At 37.1% G+C, this 24,603-nt stretch overlaps 1 protein-coding gene across 3 annotated transcripts in view; it reads left to right on the forward strand.

Moving 5' to 3' along the window:
- The window catches only part of INPP5F (inositol polyphosphate-5-phosphatase F), a 34,012-nt gene extending 10,565 nt beyond the window's left edge, over window positions 1-23,447 (forward strand). The window contains exons 2-20 of one of the 3 annotated variants that reach the window (XM_015867402.2): window positions 1,539-1,619; window positions 7,078-7,214; window positions 7,576-7,704; window positions 8,464-8,631; window positions 8,897-8,953; window positions 9,968-10,166; window positions 10,263-10,442; window positions 10,737-10,804; window positions 11,153-11,277; window positions 12,504-12,581; window positions 13,032-13,152; window positions 14,984-15,112; window positions 16,153-16,270; window positions 16,796-16,994; window positions 17,695-17,766; window positions 17,858-17,931; window positions 19,050-19,178; window positions 19,908-19,995; window positions 20,301-23,447. In XM_015867402.2, coding sequence (XP_015722888.1) covers window positions 1,539-1,619; window positions 7,078-7,214; window positions 7,576-7,704; window positions 8,464-8,631; window positions 8,897-8,953; window positions 9,968-10,166; window positions 10,263-10,442; window positions 10,737-10,804; window positions 11,153-11,277; window positions 12,504-12,581; window positions 13,032-13,152; window positions 14,984-15,112; window positions 16,153-16,270; window positions 16,796-16,994; window positions 17,695-17,766; window positions 17,858-17,931; window positions 19,050-19,178; window positions 19,908-19,995; window positions 20,301-21,435 — 3,287 coding nt within the window. In that variant the 3' untranslated portion in view covers window positions 21,436-23,447. Of the gene's footprint in view, window positions 1-1,538; window positions 1,620-7,077; window positions 7,215-7,575; window positions 7,705-7,729; window positions 8,126-8,463; window positions 8,632-8,896; window positions 8,954-9,967; window positions 10,167-10,262; window positions 10,443-10,736; window positions 10,805-11,152; window positions 11,278-12,503; window positions 12,582-13,031; window positions 13,153-14,983; window positions 15,113-16,152; window positions 16,271-16,795; window positions 16,995-17,694; window positions 17,767-17,857; window positions 17,932-19,049; window positions 19,179-19,907; window positions 19,996-20,300 lie in introns of those variants that run through there. The other 2 variants (XM_015867404.2, XM_015867403.2) reach the window with 2 other exon arrangements.
- The last annotated feature ends 1,156 nt before the right edge of the window (window positions 23,448-24,603 follow it).

Genomic DNA, 24,603 nt, shown 5'->3' on the forward strand with positions numbered 1-24,603 from the left:
CTGCGTAATTTCTTGTGCTCATCTATTTCAGTCTTCTTAGGAGCTTAAATTATGGCATGATTCATTTTTCTTATATTGGCTCCTGTACCAAGTAACTTTCTCTAGTGCTCTCACAGTAAAACAGGAACAGTCAGATATCTGCCATTAAATGGTACAGCCTGGTTACACGTATTAACCATAGCTCTGTACTGCCTCCTGCAAACATCCTGAAATCTTGATCCCCAGTGCACTTGGTTCCTGCTTTTCTGTGTGAAAGCACAGCACAGTAAACTCCTTTTAAATGAGTTCAGTTTAGATCTATGCTGACTTCTGTGTCTCATGTAAATGCTTGTATTTCACGACTAAACACAGGCTGGTTCACTATGAAGTGTGTTAAACTGAAAGCTAGGAATAAATCTGTATTCTTGGAACAACAGCAGCCTGAGTTGTGAATAAGTTTCAAGGAGAATGTAGTATTTAAAAATAACTGTTTAAAAATAATAAAATACCATTGGTTGTTGTCTGCAGATTTTAGACTTTAAAGGAGGAACTCAGTTCTCGTGAGCAAGGTGTGGGTGGATGATTGTTTTCTTTATCTTAGGATGTTATGTCAGGATGCTCTTGAAAATGTTTACCCTGGGATCTAATCTATGTAACTTGCCTACATGCGAACTGGAGAAACTTTTCCTCTTCTGAGCTAATATCAAACTAGTGGAATGTTGAAACCCTCAGATTTCTCACGTGAATATTGTTTTTAATGGCTTAAATGAAAATTCTGAAATTTCTTTTGCCACATTATTGAATTTTACAGGTATTATACAGCTGTTGGTAACAAGATGCTGCTATTCATTTAGAATTTCTATCAAATGCTTTTCACACTGATACTGACTTGCATCAAACAATGGCTTGAATGCATATTGAGATCGGTACCTTTTGCAGATGATGGAGCTGGTAGCATTGCCTTCCTGTTTGCTTTTATACTTCCTCTGTGGTTCATTGGCACTTCTTCATATGGTTTCTTAGAAACCATGAAACCTTATATAAAATGAAATTGTGTATGTATATACAAATAGGAAAAAATTGTGAAATGAATAGTATCAGGATAGATATGACAGAGAGCTGGGGCTGAGAGTTAACATCTGCCTGGTCATCTTGGGGCTACATTAGCAGCTTAATGACCTGTATTTAATTTCACAATGACCATGTAAAGTTTCAATTAAGTTATGAATTCCAGTGTATATTAGGAAAACTAAATATCCATTCAACTGAATTGTGTAGCTGAAAACACTCTCATAGTATTTTTTTTTTTTTTCTTTTTCTGAAATAACCAGGAAGGAAAAGGATTAGAACTATAAACAGGAGGAATCATTTGGTCAATTAGTTAAAATAGCTACTTATTAGCAAGCAAAAATTGAACAGCATATGTATCTTACTCTTGTTGTAGGAGTCATAGCATGTTTTCTGTCATCTGAGAGGGGAAAACAGAAAGAATGACTTGTGCTGGATTGATTGTCCTGCTGATTTTATTACAAAATATTAATTGTTATTATTTTTTTCAGCTACTGATCTTCTTTTGGCATGGAATCCCATTTGCCTGGGCCTGGTGGAAGGAGTCATTGGTAAAGTCCAGCTTCATACAGGTATGTGGCATTTTATTTTGTGCTGCTAATTCAGTTTGGTTTAAAGGCACCGATGTGACCAGTAGAACTGTGCAACTCAAATGGGTTATGTAAATATAATATATTCTCTACAATGGTGTAGTAATTCCCAACTATATGAACATGTCGAAGTGTTTATACTGTAGCTGTGGTATGCAAATTCCTCTGTCCAGTGCATGTATTTTTTTTTTATTGTCTTGTAAAAATAGGGGACTGCATCCACAAAGAATAAAGTCAGTACCTGAAGTTCCATCTGAGGCTCCCTGTGAGATACGCTTGTTTGTCACACAGAAACAGCTGAATCAAGATAGCAGAGGCATACTAGAAATTGAGGAAGAAAGAAAACGGGCTGCGAGGGTATGGTGGATTAAGTTCTGGGAAGTGGCTGGCTCCATAGTTACTGTAACCATTAGGTCTGGGTTCTGAGAGAGCAGTTCAGAGCCTATCTCTTTTCATAAGACTTCTGGCCATTTCCTCTTTCCAGTTGCATCGCTTGATCTGCTTGGAATTTCACCTGATATTTTTCTGTCCTCCTTCTGCAGATCTGCTCAACAGTTCTTTTTGATTTGGTGATATGAGTTGGTTCAGACTCTGCCTTTTTCTCTGACACACTCTTCTCATACAGGCAGTCTGTGCTGTTCAGCGCGTGCTTTCCATAATAAATGGATGAGTGAACTCCAGTGATGACCTTTTCTTCCTGCTGTGGGAAAATGCTTCATGCTTGTTTTTGACATGTTTTTGTTTGTTAATAAACCATTCTTGTACACAAAGACCTTCCTCCTTCTCTTTAGGGATTCCTGCATAAAAGCCTTTCAAGGGAGAAACCTTGATAGATGCTTTCTAGAAGTTCTCCTGTATCATGGCAACTGAATATTCTTGCATGCATGCTTACTGTGAGGCACTTCTGCTTATGAAAGCTGCATTGAAACTTTCCCCAGCATGTGACATTTGTTAAAGTGCCAGCTTGCTGTTGTCAGGTAAATTAAGGTTGTCAGGTAATAAGTCTGATATCTAGTTTTCTTTCCACACGTTTTTTATAGCTTCCATATAGATTACGCTCATCCAGGCACTCCATCCAGTTGCTGCTTAGGCAACTGCTAACATTTTGTTTCTTTGCCTTTTTTAAAAGAATACATAAAGTGCTTATGGACTGTTCTTGTGCATGTTGAGACATTTAATGATGCAGCTGTCTTGTGGACAGACAGTAAGAGAAAGAGTCCTCGTTGGGCTGCAGTCAGAATCAAAGAGCTGACTGAAATGGCCTAAGAAGGTCTTTTTAAGCCAGTTATTGTCAATGAACTGTCATTTGATTACATTCAGGTATAGTTCTGTGTAGTCCTCCAGCTGAGTCATCTAACACTGTAACAGTAACTGTCTTCATTACTAATTTGTGTATCAATCTTTGTCACTTTGAAACTTTATCAGTAACAATTGTATAAATATTTAAGTGCTGGACCATTATCTCCATTCTCAGTAGGAGAATTGGGCAGTGCAGGCTGGATGAAATGCTTTTCTTCCAAACCTCATTTGTGTCATCAAGATCAGGAGGACTTGTTGCTCTGATTTCTTCCCTTTTTCCTTTCCCTATCTCCTCCACCTGGACAAGAAAGATCAGAAAATTTAGTTTGAACTCCTGGATAATTAGATTCCTTTATAGGATTGTCCTGTTCAGCATCTTATTGACTAATACTGTAAACTTTAAATACTTTCTTAAGAATTAAAGTTGTTGCCAGTCTGCTATTAAGCTGTCAGTAAGCCCAAAACCCATATTCACTTGGTCTTGGACATAGATCCTTATGTGTATTGCAAGATCTACTTAGTGCAAGAATGCTGGAGTAGTCTAAAATGACCTTGAAATAACCTGAAACTGACTACAGGGATGTTGTTAATTTAGCATTGGAAACCGCCAAGTTGCTGTGACAAGGGATGGGATTTAATTTACTCTAAATCTTTCTGCTGTTATTTCTGACCTAACACAGGAGAATTTGCAGGAAAGCTTTCTTGGCAGGGAAGCAATCCTGTGAGAAACCAACTCATATTGTCCTTTTTAATTCTTTGAAGAATTTATATTTATATATATTTATAGAATATTGGTAATGTTTTGTCATCCAAATAATTTATGTATGTACTAAATAACCATTCAGATTCCTTTGGCAGAAATTCCAATACGTGACTAGAACTTATTTCTTGTCAGTGGTGAAAGTAGATGCTGCTTCCAGCACTGAAGTGGTAATTGTAGCCTGGAATCAAATTTGTAGTTGAGATTCACTGATCTGCTTTAGCAATTTTGATTTCCTTCACTTTGTTAGTATAATTTTTGGCTTCTGATTACTGAAGTTACTACAAGTACTACTGTATGTTAGCACAGGAGTATTTCTTTTCTTTCTTTTAGTGGTGGATGCTCCTATGTAAGTGTTGTAATCAGTTTTGATTAGAGACCAGTTAATCAAACATTGATTAGAATATGCTCAGAATTAATGGCGTATATTGAACTATAACCAGTGCTAGATGTCTTAGTGCCAGACAAATTCCACTTAACTCCACCTTGCAATCACACATTTCTCTATCTCGTAGTTAAAATGCAGTTTAATGTATGCACACTTATCAGTTTGTTTTTCTTATGTGGGTCGATTAAGACCTGAGTAAAACGTTACTCTCAACTTTCCTTAAGACACCGTAAGCAAAAAGGTTCCCTTCATACCTTCTTCACTTCATAGGAAGTGAAATACTTTCCTTCCTATTACCAGGAATGGAAAGCCCTTTTGTTGCCATGCCACTGAGACCTGTGGTTTAGCATCAGAAATGTCTTCAGTGAAGTGCAACTCCTGCAGTCTCCAAGTTAATCCAATCAACAACTTAAAATGTTTTCTTGGCTTTCATCTAATCTTCAACAATCAGATAGAAAGTGATACCATAGTATTTTTTGTTGTTAGAATCAAAGTACTTGCAAGAATTGCCATTTGTAGTAAAATTATGCACAGTTTAAGACTAATTACTGCTAAAAGGCACTTGGGGAAACTAAATGCTAGGCTGTCTGGGAAGCGTTAGTAAGTTAAACAGCATGGTGTGCTGGCAGTAAAGCAAAAGCAGAGCTCAATTCCTCTTTCAGTGAGGAATGAGAGGTGACAGCCTACATTAGATACAGTGCCTTACATCAGTTGTTGCTGCCAGCTCTGCCATAGTTTGTAATGTGGTTTAAACAGAAAGACAACAAAAACAAACCATGGGATCTTGGCGGATGACCTAACAAATGCAGCTTATGGAAGGACATGTAGCCAAAGCATTCTTCTGTGCATATGGTATGTCTGACATGGGGCATATTGTAAGCACTCTTATTAACTGAAAAGTTCTACAGAACTACCTTTCCATACTGTAGAAGCACTACTCTTATCTGGGCGTTATTGGCAATTACACTGAGTTTCTGTGGTTGTTGCTGAAGCTTTTACTCGGGGGCATTTTTTAAGCACATACCTCAGTTCTTGACTGATTTCTTTTGGCCTGCCAGGGAACTCCTGTTGTTTTTCTTTTTTAACGTACTTTGGCTGTGGCTGTAATACAAATGGAGCTTTGAAATGAATGCCAGGATAACCACGTCCTTCTTAAAAAATGTACTCAAAGGTAGCAGAACTCACTGGGCTGTGTTGAATTCTTGTTTGCTGCTTTTAAGGCAATATGAAATACCTTTTCGTTTAGTTTATTTTATCTTGTTTGTGATGGTGTCATTCTGACTATTTTGCTTGAGATATAGATGGTTTCCTTTCTTTAAAAATCTTTTGTTTCCTGACATAATGATCACTCCATAGGTTTGAATTGTGTGGTTAAACTTCCATAACAGGGAATAAATGAGAGTACAGCATTCAGTGAGAATGTCTGGACGCTGTTTCTACCCTTGTGTTAAACTTGGACTGAACTGGATTTGCAGAAACCTGATTGTTCTGCCTACTAGAAAACAATCTAAAAAACCTAGAGCTACTTTACAGATAAAACTATAATAAACTTCTGTTTATTACTTTCACCTTATTCCATGGTTATGTGGCGTCAAGCTGGATGCAGGGGTGGTTGCTGTCAGCCATGTTGCTTGTATGTGCACTAAACAGCTCTTTCGGCACCTGCTGAATAGGATAACTTTCATCTACTCTCATTCTCACGTCCTTATCTTTTATCCATTGACCATCAATAGTGCAGTTAACTCATTTTTTAGGGGGCTGTGCTTGTGTGCCAGTGTGAAAAAACATGGTCTAATCTTCCCCTGTTAGAGCAGGGTGACATCCTAAACCACCTCTGTGATGCTCCAGAGGTTATGGTTTTGGTTCTGTGTTCAGGAAGCAGTGCAGAAATGCTCTTGGAAGTCGGCATAACTGAACAATTAGTGCATGACTTCATATCCTCCTTCCTCAGTTGTCATAGAACATCTGTACTTTTGGGAAACTGTAATTTATAAAAGCATAGTGCTCCTTGCATTACAGACTGGTGTTATTCCAAAGGTAATGATACACAATTGAAACAGTGGGTTGTCATAATGCACAATTATTTTCTTCAGATGAACAAACTGTTGCTGAAACACATCATCTGCTTTGGGCAGAGACATTAAAGATTGAAATGCTGTTATTCGAAAGATGCTTTTAACTTTGATGCTTTGATTCTAAGCTGAAAGTACATCGAGAACTCCGAGTTTACTGTGACTTAACACATTTTCCTGGATTTTCTTTTTTAAGACCTCAGAGGCTTAAATTGGATGTAGAATTAATTTACTGTACAATGCAAATAGACTTGATACAGTGTATATGGAACGTGGGTGATACAGTGTATATAGAACATACGTGATACAGTGTATATGGAACATACGTGATACAGTGTATATGGAACATACGTGATACAGTGTGTATGGAACATACATGATACAGTGTATATGGAACGTGGATATTTTTCAAAGCATGGTACCATGAGCCGTCAATTGTGGAAGCATATTGGTCTATGGCAGCAGGCTTTTAATGCTTGCATAGGTCCTCTGTGCTTAAGCTCAGGTGGGAGTAGTAGTCTGTCTTCTGTGTTTCTGCACAAGAGAAGGTATGAAGGGAAAACTGTAGCTTGCTGCCTGGTGAGATCCAGCTGTTCATTTCTAGTTGTGCTGCCACTTGGGATGTTGGGGATGCCCATCATCCTAGAGGTAATTTTACCTTTGATTGATGTCTATGGAAAATGCTTCTCTGATTCATTGATAGCAACCATGCTACCTCTTTGGTAGAATAAATAATCTTTTCCAGGTGGTGATTTGTTCTTGTCATGTGTAGTAGCAAAACGTGGCAGCAGCAAATCATCATTCACTGGATTCTTCTGGTCAAATAACTCCTGGCAGGCAGTTTTACTACTACGAGGAAAAATCTGACAGATTAGTTGAAGTAAATGACTTTACAATAAGCCTTTACTAATCTTTCTCCAGATTTACCATGGTGGTTACTTTTAATTCGTCAGAAAGCATTGATTGGCAAACTTCCAGGAGATCACGAGGTGTACAAAATAACAAAGGTTGCAGTGATTCCGCTTTCTGAAACAGAACCTCAGGATCTGGAATTGGAGGTATGAATATCTTCAATAAACTATGACATTTTTTTCTTCTGACCATGTTTTAAGAATGAAGGTGCCAGGATTTTCAGTAAAGCCCATCGCTTTACAGTGATGCACACTGACTGTGACTGTGCATCTACTAGATGTTTCTGTATGTAGAAACCTGTATAAACATTTAGATTTGCAGTGCCTGCTCCAGTGCCTTCAACTCAGTTACTCCTCAGATCATCTGAATATCCATAGGTTTTCATGTGTGTGCCTTTTGCAAGGAGAAGATGTTTTGTTTTGCTTTTCTGAATTTTAATTAAAATTCCTTTGGATTTTATTGTGAGTATTTTTATATTGATTTTAATTCAATACCATTATTGCTTAGCTTTGTAAAAAGCACCATTTTGGAATAAACAAGCCAGAGAAGATTACGCAATCCCCAGATGACTCAAAATTTCTGCTGAAGACTCTTACACAAATTAAATCAAATGTATCTGCTCCAAATAAAAAGAAGGTAAGGTTTTTTACTGATTTATTTTAGTATTATTATTTTTCCTTCCAAAATGTTTATTTGGTTACTCAGAGGTTATGATGGATGGATAATCAAGTAGTAAGTAGTAGTAAGACCTGGAAAGAGAACCAGTAGGACTAGGATGTATACCTACCCTGTCTTGAGTTTGACTTCATTTTTTATTGCTTCACTTTTGCTCTTCTATTTTTATATTTTGTAAGCATGCAGTTGCTGAGCATTTCCTAATGAAATGTTGTCTTGCCAAGACTTGTTTCTAGTGGGTTTGCAGCTTTTGCAAGTTGCGCTGCGTGAATATCTACTATCATAGAGCTGGACAAACTTTGGCATGCAGTTTCTCAGAGAATCTCGTACTATCTTGAAGAAAAAGAAAAGACACAACAAATGAAACACTTCTGACACTGAGGTTTGGATTTGTAAAATCTACAGAATTTTAGGATTAGAACAGGTAGATGCAGTCATTGGTTTAGTTTAGAAACTCTTCAGGTGGGAAACGATTTTTGTTTTTTGCTTTAATGTCAGCTCAATATTTTTGAGCCTGATTGCTCTAGATGTCCTTGATAAGAAAGTGCTTCTATGATGCATTATATTTCTGAAGAGTCCTATGCTTGTGCTGATCTCTGCTAGGAGTTTTAAGATCCCATTTGTCAATGATAAAATGTTTTACAAGTTCAGAAATGGTGTCTTGCAAGTGTGGCTAGGATCTTTTTTTGATAAGACATACAGCCGTTACTTTCCTTTCAGATTAAAGAAAGCAAAGAGAAAGAAAGGTTGGAGAAGAGGTTATTGGAGGAATTATTCAAAATGTTCATGGATTCAGATTCGTTTTACTACAGCCTTACCTATGATCTAACAAATTCTGTGCAGAGACAGAGCGCATGTGAGAAAACCGACTTGCCACTCTGGCGAAAAGTAAGTGTTCTTGCTTATCAAAACTTGACTCCTCACACCCTCTGGTAGTATAGTCTGCAGTAACTGAAGATCTTGCCCTGTTACTGGATTAATGCATGAGAATGAAGTATGAGTTTCTGGCAGCATGCTTTGAATTGAGCTGTTTTTATTCAAAAATAGCAAATGCTGAACTTGTCTGTGCAGTTGTAGTCAGTAACATTGGTGTCTTTGCTAGGAGTATTTCTGAATACTTCTGTTGCAAAAAATGCCTCTTTGTTTTAAACAGGTTGATGACAGATTCTTTTGGAACAAACACATGATCGAAGATCTTATCATCACTGATGTGAGTTATTTCTAGCAAAAGCTGTGTTTTATAAGTACTAGTTTTAAAAAGAATTTCAGTTGCAATTTTTATTTAAGGCCACGTAGTAGTTGACTTTAAAACATGCTTTGACAGGTCATGATCGGGGCTGCACCTTCTGCAGCTGACTTACAAGGCAGCTGATGCTCCCTTTTTCACCCAGCCAAACTTTCAGTTAGCCCATGTTCACTGCTAGTTAAAAAATAAACTCACCTTAGGTGGCTTATTTTAATAAAGCTATGCAGAATAACCAGTGATATGCCAGTTTATGCTGATTTGTGGAAGTAAACTTCAGATCTATTCTAAAGTTTTTCTTATTTAAATGATGGAATGATTTTTGTCTTCTGGAGTGGAGAATACTGCTTTTCTCCTTGAACAGAATAGCTGATCAGCATAAGAGTAGTGTGGAACAAGTTATTTTGAACTTCTTTTCAGAGCAGATAAAGCTAATGAGGCTTCCTGGCTAATGAACAGAATCGAAGAAACATACAGTAACTACTTACAGTTGGACTAGATGATCTTGTAGGTCCTTTCCAACCTTGTGATTCTGAGATTCTATACTTATTTCTTTTTCTTCAGCATGTGATCTCCTTGATAAGTTAGTGAACTGTAACTACTATGTACATTTGAGGTTAGGCCAAGTAATAGGTTCTTTTAAAGATGATGGCATTTTTTTATGTCTTTACTTTGTGTCTTGTATCTGTTAATGAATTTCTGCTTTGCCTTTTTCTATCTTGCTTCATTTCCACAGGAGGAAAAAAACTCTTAAGTTGCTTTCTGTATCTAATTCCTAATTTAAAAGCCATCCAACTAACAGGGAAAAATGCTGATACCTTTTACAGAAATAAGACAAGGATATTGCAAAAGCTACATTAAAACTTGAAAGCAATGTGAAGCAGCTGTTTATAAATGAGAAATGGGAGAAATAATGGAGATGACAATGTAAAACCATCAGGAATGTAATGGCTGTTTTTTTTTTGTTGTTGTAACCTTCAGAATTCTGAAGTGGACTTCTGGATTATGCCCATCATACAAGGATTTGTGCAAATTGAGGAACTTGTTGTCAACTACAGTGAGTCTTCTGATGATGAGAAGAGCAGTCCTGAAACGCCTCCTCAGGAGTCAACTTGTGTAGATGACATTCATCCAACGTTCCTGGTGGTACTTATTTCACGACGGAGTCGGCACAGAGCTGGTAAAGAAATGTACCCATCTCTACTTATCAGTAGTGTAGGATTTAACCATTTTAATACTTAAGATGTGAATTGATTGTTATTCTTGTTCTTCCTAGGAATGCGATATAAGCGACGAGGTGTTGATAAAAACGGAAATGTGGCAAACTATGTTGAGACAGAACAGCTGATTCATGTTCATAACCATACTCTTTCATTTGTACAAACAAGAGGTTCTGTGCCTGTTTTCTGGAGCCAGGTTGGATATAGATATAACCCACGGCCCCGTCTGGACAAGAGTGAGTTTTTAAGTGGAATAATTCAAGATCAGAATTTTTTCCACACCACCCTGCTCTTAACTCAATGTAAAAGAAAACAAACATGAAGAATGATTTTTTTCAAATGAAATATAGTAGTAGAACAGCAATGTTGGAGCTGATAGAGCTCATGACGGACTGTAAAAGTAAGTTTGTAGAATGTATTGTGCTGTTTTTAAGCAAGGGTATCTTTGAGCATAGATTTGAGTACGAATACTTCAAGCAGAACTTACTGCTGAACAGACTGTTCTTGTCTAACACTGCTCTGCCTTGTAGGTGAAAGTGAAACAGTGTCCTGTTTTCGTGCACATTTTGAAGAACAGCTGAAAAATTACAAAAAGCAGGTAGGTGCTATGTGGTGAAATAGCTCAGAAATTTTTTTGCATACTTTTTGTGATTATTGGGATGATGCTACATATAATCATATCTCAGTTTAGTGTCACCTGAGAAATGTAGTAACTTGCAAAGATGTTTAAACCCTACTTTTGTATGCATGTCCTTAGCATTTTATAGCTCTTGTACTATTATTCAGCAAACATCTAGAACTTATTTGATCTCAAATACAGCTTATCAAAGACAATACCTTATAAAAAGGTAACCTGCAAATTTTTTTTTGACTCAAATACTACTTATTACATGATATCAGTCACATTGCAGAGGGTAATAAGTGTTAAATCTGTATTTCTGAACAGGTCATTATTAATTTGGTGGATCAGACAGGCAGAGAGAAGATTATTGGAGATGCTTACCTTAAACAAGTTCTTATGTACAATAATGCAAACTTGACCTATGTTTCATTTGACTTCCATGAGCACTGGTAAGAAATATATTTAAAAGATTGCTTTGTATTTTTTTATGTAACAAAGAACAAAAAGGAAGAGAAAAAACATTATTTGTCTTCTGCATGAAGCACCTCCTTTTGAATAGGAAGAATATCTTTTGTAAAGCAATATAAAAAGTTGAAGCTGGGATGAACAAGCATTACTTTCTGTAGATTTTTGTCTCTGATCTTTGTTAAATGTGCACTGTTGTTATTATTAACATTGTTATGCTTTATTAAGCAAAGGTTTCGTTACATGCTGTGAGTGTGAATTGGTGGCTGACCTGCTTTTCTAACAGTTGAGCATTCTGCATGTGATTCATTGCTATTAAGTATTTTTCTTCCAGAGGAACCCACTGCGTGTTTATAGAATTCTAATGATGTTCCATAATAAAATACATCGAATTTTACTTTAATGCAGTATAAATAGCTGCTGTTTTCATGATTCTACTCTGATGTTGGCATGGTCTGTGGCATGCCCAGGCATGTGATCTGGCACACAAACATGTATTTTCCCTGCTTTCCTTAAGCAGGCTGCAGTGGTGAAGTTTTCTTAGATACTATAAGGGATGGATCTGGCCTGGAAAATCATTATTGACCTAATAATTGACCAAGATATTATCTGAATGTCAGGAAAAGGGAAAGCCCTCCCAAGTACTTAAGGTCTTTAAGGTAACATTTTTATCTGTAGAACATCCTGAACTGATACTTAGCAATGAGCTTTCATTTCTGTTTGCTCACTTTTCTTCCAAGAACTGTAGTAATGAGTACTGTTTTTCCCATGGCATAAGTGAATAGGGTACAGTACTGAAAACACAATTCTTGGCAAAGGTTGTCAGAGGGTGTGTCTGCAGGTGTTACTGTTATAGGATGGCTGGAAAAGCAGTACAGGCTATCCCAACTTCAAATCCTTTTTTGTTGACTCTGCCATAAATATTACAGAATGGCACCCATGACGGAATAGCTGCACACTTGTTTTTCCTTATAGATTCAGCGTTCCTGAATGTTGATTCTTTAGAATGTAAATATCGAAATGTCTTGCTTTGGTTTTTGATATTGAACTGTTCAAAGTGTTCTGAATTAGGTTTACTGTTTAGTTTGTCAGATTGCCTAACTCTCCCACTTTGCTAAATCCTTAACATCATTTATTTTCTGTTACTTGCAATGCCAAACAAAATCACTACTTCAGTTTGAATTAACTGCTATAAAATTCTGTATTTTAGCCGAGGAATGAAGTTTGAAAATGTTCAAACACTGACCGATGCCATTCATGACATTATTCTTGACATGAAGTGGTGCTGGTAGGTACTTAACTGTTTTCAGGCTCATGTTAAGTACTTTCAGGGGAAAAAAAAAAGTGCCTTGAATTTGTTGTAACTGTATGTTTTGTGGTGCCAAATTTGTGCATTGGTCTGTATTCAGTGTTCAGAAGCATTACTTTTCTATGCACCTAAGAGCAAAAATTCTCAGGTACTGTTTTCTCCTCGAGGTTTACTGCCTTAAATGTTTTTAAGGTTGCTTACATTTGTGGGAAAACACTCTATATTTGACCCATTAATCCTAGAGCTACAGCTCTACTATTGTAGACAATGTCTTCTCAAGTAAGTGAGAACAATGGTAGTTAATACTGAGCATCACATGGTGTGATAATGAGTGAAATCAAACCGTATTCCATGTGTAAAATGTTCTGTGTCTGTAGGGGCTGATAAACTACACTGCTTTCACTCGATTTTTTTTTTTTATCTCGAAAGGGTTGATCAAGCTGGTGTGATTTGTAAACAGGAAGGAATTTTTCGAGTTAACTGCATGGACTGTCTGGATCGTACCAATGTAGTGCAGGCTGCTATTGCCAGAGTGGTCATGGAACAGCAGGCATGTATAGCTAATGTCATTGTTAAAGTATTGAGTTCTTCAAAGTTTTACTGATATTCACAGGGAAATCACGCCTACTTATGTGACCTATTGTAGGGTGCTTGCTTTAGCAGGGGGCTTGGACTTGATCTCTTGAGGTCCCTTTCAACCCCTGCAGTTCTGTGAAGTCTTTGTTACTGAATAATGCTAAATTAACATCTGCTGGAAAGGGTTTTTGCAAACTGCTTAGAGAGCCATGAAGCTGCTAACATAACTCAAAATTGTTTGAAAACAGTAATGCAAACATTTTCTTCAGAGAGAAAGGGACTGACCACATCTTGATGATTCTTTTGTTTGGATTTAGTCATTTCAGTTTCAAATGTGCAGTAACATAAAGTTGTTTTTGTTAAAAAACAGTCTCCTAAATGAGATGTTTAAGGACTAGAACTCAAGTAGAGGTTGGATGCTAATGTTAGCCACCATGAAATGTAGTATGGTATAGCATGCAAGGACATGCCTCTTCTCTTCTGTGTAGAGGAACAGCTAGTTCATGATGTTAGTGTCCCAGGCAGTTTGATTCTCTGCTCTCTCCAGGACACAATAATACTTGGAACATAGAAGCTTCCATTATTTCCCCAACCTAAAATGAACAAATCCAGCTATACTTGAAGTGAGGGATAGAAGGTGTGGTGAGCCTTTCATAAGGATTGAAGATTGAATGGCTTTAACCCTTTTGTCTGGCAGTTGCTGTTTGCAGGTCATAAACAGGTTTCTGTGTACATTACCAGTGCAAATTCAAAGGATGTCTTTCTAAATAGAGGATTTCATGGAATGCAGAGATCTTTTTCTTTTTAATAATTATTATAACATTAACTATGATGTGCTCTGTCCTTCTCAAATTACAGCCAAAGCACTTTCCAATTAATTCAAAACACTGGGAGTTGATTGACATGAAGTAGAATATTTAGAATTACACACGTCTTTCCTTTACATTTTCTAGGAACTGTAGGATTAGCTTTATGTCAACTGGGAACTTAATAGGGTTTGCAAAGTAAAAGAATAACCTTGTATTAGTTTTCGCCTAAGCTGCAAACATACTTGAGCATTTTTAATTACAACTTGTAAATAGAGGTTTGACAGGTTATTACTACAGTGATAACCTAAAATTCATTGTCTGTTGCAGTTACATATAATATTATTTTCAGAACAGAAAACTCTACAGCTTTACCAATTTAATATGTGGAGAAAAACACTTCAGTTTTTATTATAGCTGAGACTTATCTGGGAAAACCTGTAAGTACTGGGCATTCTGAAGAGTAATATGTCAGGCCTTCAGTATCAGTGTTGAGCACTAACAGTCCAGAATGCACAAGCCTTTATTATAAACACAACATACCAAGTTGCTATTAAAGTTCTCTTCTGGGGAAGGAGTGAGTCTGAGGATGGGGTGACTACACTGGCTTTAGTGTCTATGAGAAAAAGATCCAGTCTTCATGGCATGCTTCTTTTCTTGCAACTGGAAAGAGATTCTACTTTATTTCCAGACCTTTGACATTATGAGTACCTTTGCAATAAAAATAATTAGCTTGTTTAGCCTGTTAGAACTTTAATGTGGATAACAGGTCACGTACTCTCGATATTTTCCATAAGAAAATCTCTGTATCCTGAGTAATCTTCTTGTCTTTCTTCATGAACAGGGGATTAATCTGAGAAATCAGCAGACTGGGCTTCTTATTCAGACCATATAAAATTTAGTATTAAAATGCTTATGTGTTTTCTTTCTTTATTCAAGCTGTTATACTGTGAATGAGTTTATCTAGAAGCTTATATTAACAAGTATGTTAAATTCCAGCTCAAAAAACTGGGTGTGATGCCACCAGAACAGCCTTTGCCAGTGAAATGCAACAGAATCTACCAGATAATATGGGCAAACAATGGAGATGCCATAAGCCGGCAGTATGCTGGCACAGCAGCCTTGAAGGTAAAGGGTCAAATGTTACCTATTTTGTTATTGAGCAGTGTGCTACGTTGTAGATTTTACCTCCAACGGAAAACTGTCTTATGGAAGATGAATTAGCCACCTACTCTGTTTTCCTGGTGGAGACTGTGGCCTTTTAACAGAAGGACACTTTGTACTAAAACTAAGGAGGCCTTGAGTGTCTAGATGTCTTGTGGAACTGCTGGCTCTAGTTAACTGTGTTCTATTAGTTTCATGCCTGGGTGCATTGCGCTTGGGTGAGAAGTATTATTATTATAATATTATAATATTATTATTATTATTATAATACTTCTATGTAAGTAGAGATAGAGTATGTTTAAGCTCAGCTGAGGTACTTCAAAAGCACTCTGAAGGACTTAATACTGGGCTAAGTAGATAGCAGGGTAATACTAATTTAGTTATTGTTTCACAGGTTTACTTAATTAGTTGCAGTACAGCATAACAAGATGAGAACTGGGCATGAAGTCCCTTCCTGTCCACTCCTTCTGCTTTTAGTGGTCTTTGAAAAAACCATAGACATAGGACTGAAGCTACTTCCTGTGTGTTCTGGTGGAACAGTTCCTGGTATCTGATTCTGGAGAAGATCTATGCAGGAGGAGTGCTTTAAACTTAATAATTGGTTTTTAAATCTCTTTACTAAACTCTGATTTATTTGTTACACCAGTCTTTTAACTGCAATCAAAAACAACCCAACACACTTGTCTTATTAATAGTGTTTGGCTTTAACTCTGGAACACAGAACTTGATTTATATACATAAATTTTTAGCTTTTCTGATTATCTGATTAGTTTTTCATTACGATTATACACAGAATTATATTTGTTGAAAGTGTAAGGCTCTCTGAAGAGTCAAATCCACGAGAAATATTTTGCTTTTCTAAGAACATTTGTTTTCAACTTGTATGTAGAAATAGTGATTTGAACATTACTTCTGAGCTGTCATTTGTTCATAAAGCTTTTCTGCTAAGACTGCTGCTTCCAAGCTGTGTGTGTGCATGACTTGCATGTTCTTGTAACTTGAAGGGTGACTTCACAAGGACTGGTGAAAGAAAGCTGGCAGGAGTAATGAAGGATGGAGTAAATTCTGCAAACAGATATTACTTGAATCGTTTCAGGGATGCTTATAGGCAAGCAGTCATAGGTAAGGATAAAACTTCTTCAGTTAAGCTAAATTATTGTGCTTAAGACTGTTCAGAATTACCTTGGCTTTATCTTTGTCTGCTTTTTCTATGTACCTCTGGTGTGTGTGTATATTATCTCACTCATTTCTGTGCAGTGGACACCAAATGAAATAAGCATTTGGACATTAAACACAACTCAGTTCAGTGGAATTATATATAGGATAAATCACTACAGAGTTTGTTCCTAACTTAAATTTAGCATTAATTCTCTTGTGACTTCTCTTATACAAAGGAAGGTTCATGTTTATGTAGGAAAGCTTTCATAGTTATAGATACTTGAAAAATGGTTAGTTAATCTTTCTGAACAGAATGTTGCCAGAATTGAGAACACTATAGGTATAATTTTGTCTTCTGTCAGCAAAAAAGGTTACAATTCGCTATTTTAAGAACCACTTGAGGAACTGACAAAGCATTTCACAGACTACTGTTGTGCATCACTTAACTGTTGGCACCTTCTTATCGATATCTTGTGTCATTAAATCTAGACTTGATGCAGGGTATCCCTGTAACAGAGGATCTCTACTCCATATTTACAAAAGAGAAAGAGCATGAAGCCCTACACAAAGAGAATCTGAGAAGCCATCAGGAATTGATTAGTCAGCTGTTGCAGAGCTACATGAAAATGCTTTTACCAGATGATGAAAAATTCCATGGAGGATGGGCACTTATTGATTGTGACCCAAGGTTTGTTGAATAAACTGACCAGTCGTAACTGACCAGCTGCTATTACATCTTCTGTTAATTACTTCTGACAAGTTGTATAACTTTGATAGCTAGTATGTTAAACAAATACAGGTGTTCAGCTGTGAACTATGGTTGAGTAGCTGGAATTGTAAAGGTCTTACAAACGTTGTGTTTTATCTCAGGTGCCATAAAAATGGTGAGTTCACCCTTAGTTCCAGAAGGGGCTGTTTGATATGTATTTCCTTATTGTTTTGTAGAGGAACTTGACTTCAAAGCCATATTGGATCAAGTTAAATTCTTGTGTAATGAGTGGGTAGTAGGAAAGCCTAGGTGGCTCTTCATGGTGATAGTGAGCATAAATTCTAATTTCATTGATTAGTCTCCTTATCAAGGTCAGAGTATGCTAATATATAATGGATAAACAATGGTTAGATCTTCTGCAAACTAAACAGTAACATCTGAAATAGCAAAGATGCACATAGACTCATCACTTGGATTGTCTGAATTCTTTTTCTCTTAGTCTGTTAGCATTTTAGGAGCTTGTGAGAGTTTATTTTTTGGACCTGGTACTGACCTATTTGAGCTACTATATACTTCCAGGTATAAGGGGTCATTGTCAAAGAAGGTCCCTGAAAAATGCTGTAGATTTGTTACAGCTGTGAGAAGAAAATGATTTCTTTTTCTTTTTCTCCTTCCTCAGTCTCATTGATGCTACTCATAAAGATGTGGATGTTCTGCTGTTACTTTCTAATTCTGCCTACTACGTGGCCTAGTAAGTTACCAGCTTCTCTTACTTTGTGTAGCTTACTTTTGCTAGCTTTATTTCAGATTATTAAGTTTTTAACTGTGATTCTTTTTTCTAGTTATGATGATGAAATTGACAAGGTGAATCAGTACCAAAGACTAAGCCTTGAAGCACTGGAAAAAATAGAAATAGGTAAGAATACAATAATGCACATATTTCTTGAATGCTTTTAACAATAGCTTGCCCGGTGAATGCATCTGTAGTCTGCTCTGAATAGAAACAGCAAGCCTTCACATGTTGCATCCTCTGTAGTGTGTCCTAGACAATTGCTGTCTTGCTGATAAGACACCAGAGTTCTTTCACAATCTTGTCTTCTGGTCCTGCTTGAAATGGAAGCTTTGATCACTGGAAGGGCTCCAAAGCAACAACAAAACTGCATTCTCAAACTCTTCCAAAAATACCAAAGCACCAAAACCATCAATTCATCAAATCAAAATGAATCTCTCCTCAAATGTCAGTAACAGATTAATCAAATTCTGTAATCAGTTACAGGTATGTGTATTTGGTGGACCTCTTTATTTCATCCAAATACAGCAGTTGTTTCTCAGTTGTGTTTTAGATCTGTTTCGTAGATCTGTTAACTTCGTTAAAGTTTGTTCTTCTTTAGTAAGGTCTGATAAAGAATTTGCTATTTTGGAATTGTTTTATGTTGATTAACTTCTATTGTTGCCCCTTCCTCTGTTAATTAAGTTAAATAATCCATTGCAGAATGCCTCATGATTTTATCACCTCCTTGCTGTAACACTGACTATGCATTTACAGTTTCTAAAGAAAAAAGTCTGCCTCACTTGTGGTTTTCCACAATACAGGAAACACCTTGATTTACCAATTAAAGTTGAATCAGCAGGATCTAATACCTTACTAAAAACGCATAATAACTCCAGCTGTTCAGTGATATAGATACCTTTGAAGTGCATTGAAAAGCTGAAGTACTTGGTTTAAATCATGAAACTTATATTACTGGTGAATACATAACTTCCTCTCTTTAATCTTCTCAGAAACATTTCCTAGGACACAGGATGTAATAGATTTTTTCTCTTATCTGAGAGGATAGTCTATAATGAACAGTCAGGCTGGATTATGTGTGCATATGTCCAGTTGCTCTTTGAAAGTAATTGGTAACTTAGTTATTGTGGAAAACCTTTCATTTAAAATGCCTATATTATTTAAAGAGAACACAAAGCTGTTTTCTTACTTGTTTAGGTATAGTCTCCACAATATCTTTTTCATTATTCCATGTTTCTTCTCAGGGCCTGAGCCTACTCTCTTTGGCAAACCCAAGTTCTCATGCATGAGGCTACACTACAAGTACAAGGACATGAGTGGATATTTTCACACCCTTCGAGCTGTGGTACGCAACCCAGATGAGGATGGAAAAGGTTTGTTTCTTGTATAAAAGCTTTATATATGAAAGCATATTAGTTATACCAGCTTTCCTCTAGAAAACCTTTTCCGTAGCTGTTACAATCTCTTATAGTGTATAACTTTTAATATAACTAACTCTTCTGCTGCGGGGTTGGGGTAGAAACCTATATATCCTGTGTGTACACTGAACTTTCACTGTTCTAACAGACAAAAATAAGCTTCAGATATGGTTTTAAAGCAATACTTCCATCTAGAATGAAGACATCCAATTTTGGAGTAATGACGGTGTAGACATGAAGATAGAACAGACTTCATATTGGCTCCTAATGAGATAAGAAATTGGTTTAGTTAGTGAAAGCAACATCTAGAAATGTTCTTGCTTCTTGTTTAACTGAATAAAAAAACACTAATAGGGAAAGCCATCACTCTTTACCTGGAGCACTAAGTTTAATCAAGAAGGTTTTAGAATAAATGTAATTGTAGGTGTTCCTTCTGCAAATGTATCATGGCAGTGATTCACTTACACCCGCCACCCAGTATCCAGGGCTTAAGGAGTGTCTGTTGTTTCCTTAAGCTTATTTATAAGCTTTAAATCAGTTGCAACTTGAGTGTAACTAATCTAAAGAATAGGGGGAAAAAAACCCAACCTTAATTAAGTTACAAAAAAAAAAAGTCCAATTTTAGATGTCGGGATGTTGAGATGTCAAGTTTTTAAGTCTGACAGGCTGCTAATTGGATTTCAGACACTCTTCAGTGCATTGCAGAAATGCTGCGCATCACAAAGCAAGCAATGGGATTAGATGTGCCTATTATTGAGAAAAAGCTAGAGAGGTGAGTGCTTTAATCGTGCAAATCTTTGTCCCAGCTTTGCTGTCTTCTCAGTTGGTAGCAGTACACGGTAATGCACGATACCTAAAAGAAACAATCCTGTTTCTGGCAACTGTGCTAGAAATTAATTTGGTATGGATGCCATTCTGTCACACCTTTCTTTGTTTTGGTTGTTTTTAATTTGATGAACTTATATGGGTATGGTTTATGTGCAGATCTCTATGGAAATAGACTGGAAAACAGTGAATACTTGGTGTTTATAGATGAAATTCTCTTTGTTGGACACTAGAGATTGATTTTTCTTCCAGGAAGAGCAGCAAACCTCACGAAGACATCATTGGCATTCGCTCTCAGAACAGAGGGTCCTTGGCACAAGGCAAGAATTACTTACTCAGCAAGTTTTCATCTCTCAATCAAAAAGTGAAACAAACCAAATCCAACGTAAACATCAGCAATCTTCGCAAATTAGGCAGCTTCGCCAAGCCTGAAGTGAAAGTTAATTTTTTAAAACCTAATTTGAAAGTTAATCTTTGGAAATCAGACAGTAGCCTTGAAACTTTAGAGAATCCAGCAGTAGATACTAAAGTCCATGCTGAATCTGATACAGAAATGTCAGATAATGATTCTTTCCACTCAGATGATTTTCTGACTAATTCTAAATCTGATGAGGACAACCAGTTAACTGACTCTCTAGAGAACATAGGGCAGATAGATTATGTGCTGCCTAGTTGTGGTATCATTGCCTCAGCTCCAAGGCTGGGCAGTCGGTCTCAATCTATAAGCAGCACTGATATGAACATCAGCATTCATGTTCCATCTGAGATTCACGTCACTCAGGCTAACCAGTCTGACTGTGAAGACGTACCTGTACCTTCTGCTGACAATGCGGAGATGGAATTTGCTAAACCTATCGATGTGTACTGCCAGAGGTTTGTACAGGATGCTCAGAATAAAATGTCAGATGCTTTGGAGGCAGAGACTTGCTCTGAGGAGCCACATCATACAATAAATGAAACCAGCAATAACACGTGTAAAAAAGCAGAAAACAAGACTGAAGCTAGCAGAGGCATTCCTTCCAGGCCATCCAAGCTGGATGTACAGTCTTCGGAGCCAAATCCTCAGCTCTTAGCTGTTGATGGGACTGACTTTACTAAATCTCACAGAAGCCCAGGATCTGCTTCTGGTATCCTTGAGACGGGACTCCACACAACTCCTTCCCCAGCTGACAGTAGCAGCAGCAGAGCTGTATCTCCTTTTGCTAAAATCCGCAGTTCCATGGTCCAGGTTGCTAACATCACACAAGCAGGATTGACTCAAGGGATTAATTTTGCTGTGGCAAAGGTCCAGAAGAGCCCTGCAGAATCAGAAGCTCTAAATGAAATCAAACAAAAAGAACTGAAAGAAATGTTTACACAGTGCCAGACACGGATAATTCAAATTTAGTTGTTAATGGAGTGTTCTTCTTATTGTGGCTTTTAATATACCAATACTTCAACAACAACAAAAAAACCTTAAAAGAACCCTCTATCTGAGTTCACTGTAGCATTAACTGCTAATGAATAATGGGATCAAAAATATGGATTACTTGTTTACAGTAAGTGCGAGAGATGTAAATGAATTTGGTTCTGGCTTCAGAATTCCCTTGGGCAGCTGAGACAAAAGAAGTGTAAATCATGTTTGAACAGGTAGTTTAGACACTGGGACTTAGTAAGCATGCTGTTTATCTTAAATTTGTTGCACAGGTGTTTTTTTGGGATTAATTTTGTAGCTCTTCTGACTTACGTAGAGAATATTTATACTTAAAAATGGTTATTATACTGCACTTCTGTGACCTTACTTACCTTGCACTGCACCAGCAAAATAACTTCTTAATAGTAGATTACATGTTATTTATTTTTGGACTAGTATTTTTACTTGTTTCCATTGAAGTTTTAGATGCAATTTTCTATGAATTGTGCCTCTACAATGGGAATTGATGTGCTTTCTTTTGGTATTTAATTACGTTAACCAGAAAGTAAGACTTCTTGCTGTTCTTTTCTTTCCACACTACCTGGGCCACTTTCAGTAAAGATATGATATCCCGATACAATATGAAGTACCCACAATCCTGCAGTGCAAATTTATCTTGTAGATTTGAGGTGAAGGGAAATGAGGTGTGAATGCTCTAATATTTTTTTTTCTCTAGACTGAAGCTGTTCTGTGCCCTTCTAAACGGTGGCAATATGCTCAAATTTTGAGCTAGTGTAACACAAGACCAGCCAGATACCTGACCTTCAAGCATTGTGACCACCCCCCCTCTCGTGCTGTCACTTTCCTAGTATATCCTAACTGCCCAGATGCAAAGATCTAACTAGCTTGTAAAACAGAAGGCAAGTGTAGCATTTCATAAAGTCAATGTTGACATCAGAGCATAGCTGTCTTTATCTGATCAAAACCAAATCCATTACCAGCTCCAGCTTTGCGTACTTGCAGAATAAGGCTAACCTTACACTCATGCTGGGAACCAGGTTTAAAAAACCAAACAAACAGCACATGTATGTGGTGTCAAAAGATGATTCTCTTCCAGAAATGCCTTGCACTGCCATTCTAGTGTAGGACGTTATCCAAAAGCAGATGTTGCTACGCTGTGGTTTGTAACTCTACCTACTCTAACCACTGTTATAGAGCCAGTGCCTCTGTTCTAGTACATGTACTGTAGATAGGCTGCATGTGGTGTTTTTAAAAGTAGTGTCATGGGTAGGCAAGTACAGTGTCTTAGGACTTGTTTATCTGAAATCATTGTCTAATCTTCATCTAATCCTGATAGTCTGAAACCTTATTTATTTATTTTACTGAAGTGATGTGGGTTTGGGATTTTTTGAGTGTCTATACTTGTGGCTCTATTTAAAATTAAACTACTGCTGTATTTTAATGTAAGCAATATATATATATGAGATATTTTAATAAAAAAATAGAAGAAAAAATGCTTTCTGGCATGTTATCAAGGTATATGCTGCTATAGAAGTCTGGAATTTTAAGTTTCCAAGTAGGGGGGAGGCTGCTTTGACTAACCATATCTTGGCTCATCTAAATGCTTTGTAGACAGGAACAGGAAGCTATGAAACATGTCACTGCAAAGCATGGAGCCAAAACAGGGTTTTTCTCCATGTTTCCTTCAAATCTTTGTCAAACTACAGAGTGAGCAGCACTCCCTTCGGTGTACATACCACACACATGGCCTTAAAACTTCATTAGCCCTTGTTACTGTTGTCAAGGTTATCTAAGCAGCTTCAGAAAATACAGGAAGCAGCTGTGAGACACTGCACACTGGAGCTCAGTTCTTTCTATAAGCTGTCTTATTTTCTTGAAGAGACAGTAACAGAACAAAATCATCATTAACAGGCTGCAATTTTGTATTTTCCCCAGGATGGAGCCAGGGGTTTTAGATAAACACATCTTTAAGCTTAAAAAAAAAATAAAAAAAAAATCCAATGCGGGCTGAAGTCAAAAGTGTATTAAAAGACTTTTATAACTGAGAACCATTAAGTTGCAGACAAAATAAAAACAATTTCAAGTTGCTTCTGCTGTGCAGCTACCATTGTGCTTGGAACAGAAAATGCAATAAACTAGCAGCTTCCTGTTAACAGTCTCGCTCAAAAAGTAAGGTTGGCTTAGGCTTAATGCAAAGTTCACAAAAGAACTGAATATTTAGTCTTACCTCGAATTAACTCTAGACCTGATTCATATAATTTAAGTTATTCAGAGGGTAACAACACACCTTGCAGAGCCCTGGCTGCCTAAAGCCCAAGTTAAACCTACATAAGCTGCTCAACAGCAGCCTCTGGTCCTCCAACCTACACAACTCATGAATTATACCATGCTTACTCCCAAACAGACCCTACACCCCTGCTACAATGGGTTACATTTTCCTATTGTTAAAGGAAATGAGTTTACACAAATTCAGTATTAAACTTTAATATCAAATCATTTGCTCAGTGTTACCAATTCTCAATTACAAAACAGGCTCCAAAAAAATTCCATAAAATATGTTTAGCTGGCTGAACAGAGATAGTTTGTTCAGATTGCAAGGGTAAATATCCATAATATCTTGGTATAAATTATCTACAAAAAAACTGGTATAAACAATATCCCAATCTTAGTATGGGTTCCATCTAGGATTAGACAAATTTTTATCATGACATCCACAAAACATTAAAGTTCATTTCCATTAACACATTTCTGCTGCTGAAGTCTGGCTTTACGCAATGCCTCCAGTTGTTTTGCTCTCAGCCACCTCTCTCTTGACAGTGTTGTCTGCCCCGCGCTCAGAGACAGGAACCTGGATGAGCAGAAACAGCAGTTAAGGAAGAACATGCTGATGGTTTTACACTCGGTAAACTAATACAGCTTAAAAACAATTTTCAGCATCTTAGAGATGGGAAAGCAGAGAATAAAGTGGTTACGAAACTGACAGAAACACAGGTTAAAAAGATTCCTCAGACACCTGCCTTTGTGTCAGCATTAAATGAGTTTTGCTCCAACTTGCTACAAAGTCTTCAGTTCAAACTGACAGCACAACCCACCTTGCTACAAGCAGCGTCCTGTGCAGATCGTCAGCAGTGATGCTCTCAG

Source organism: Coturnix japonica, chromosome 6, assembly GCF_001577835.2.
Source record: "Coturnix japonica isolate 7356 chromosome 6, Coturnix japonica 2.1, whole genome shotgun sequence".
NCBI lineage: Eukaryota > Metazoa > Chordata > Aves > Galliformes > Phasianidae > Coturnix > Coturnix japonica.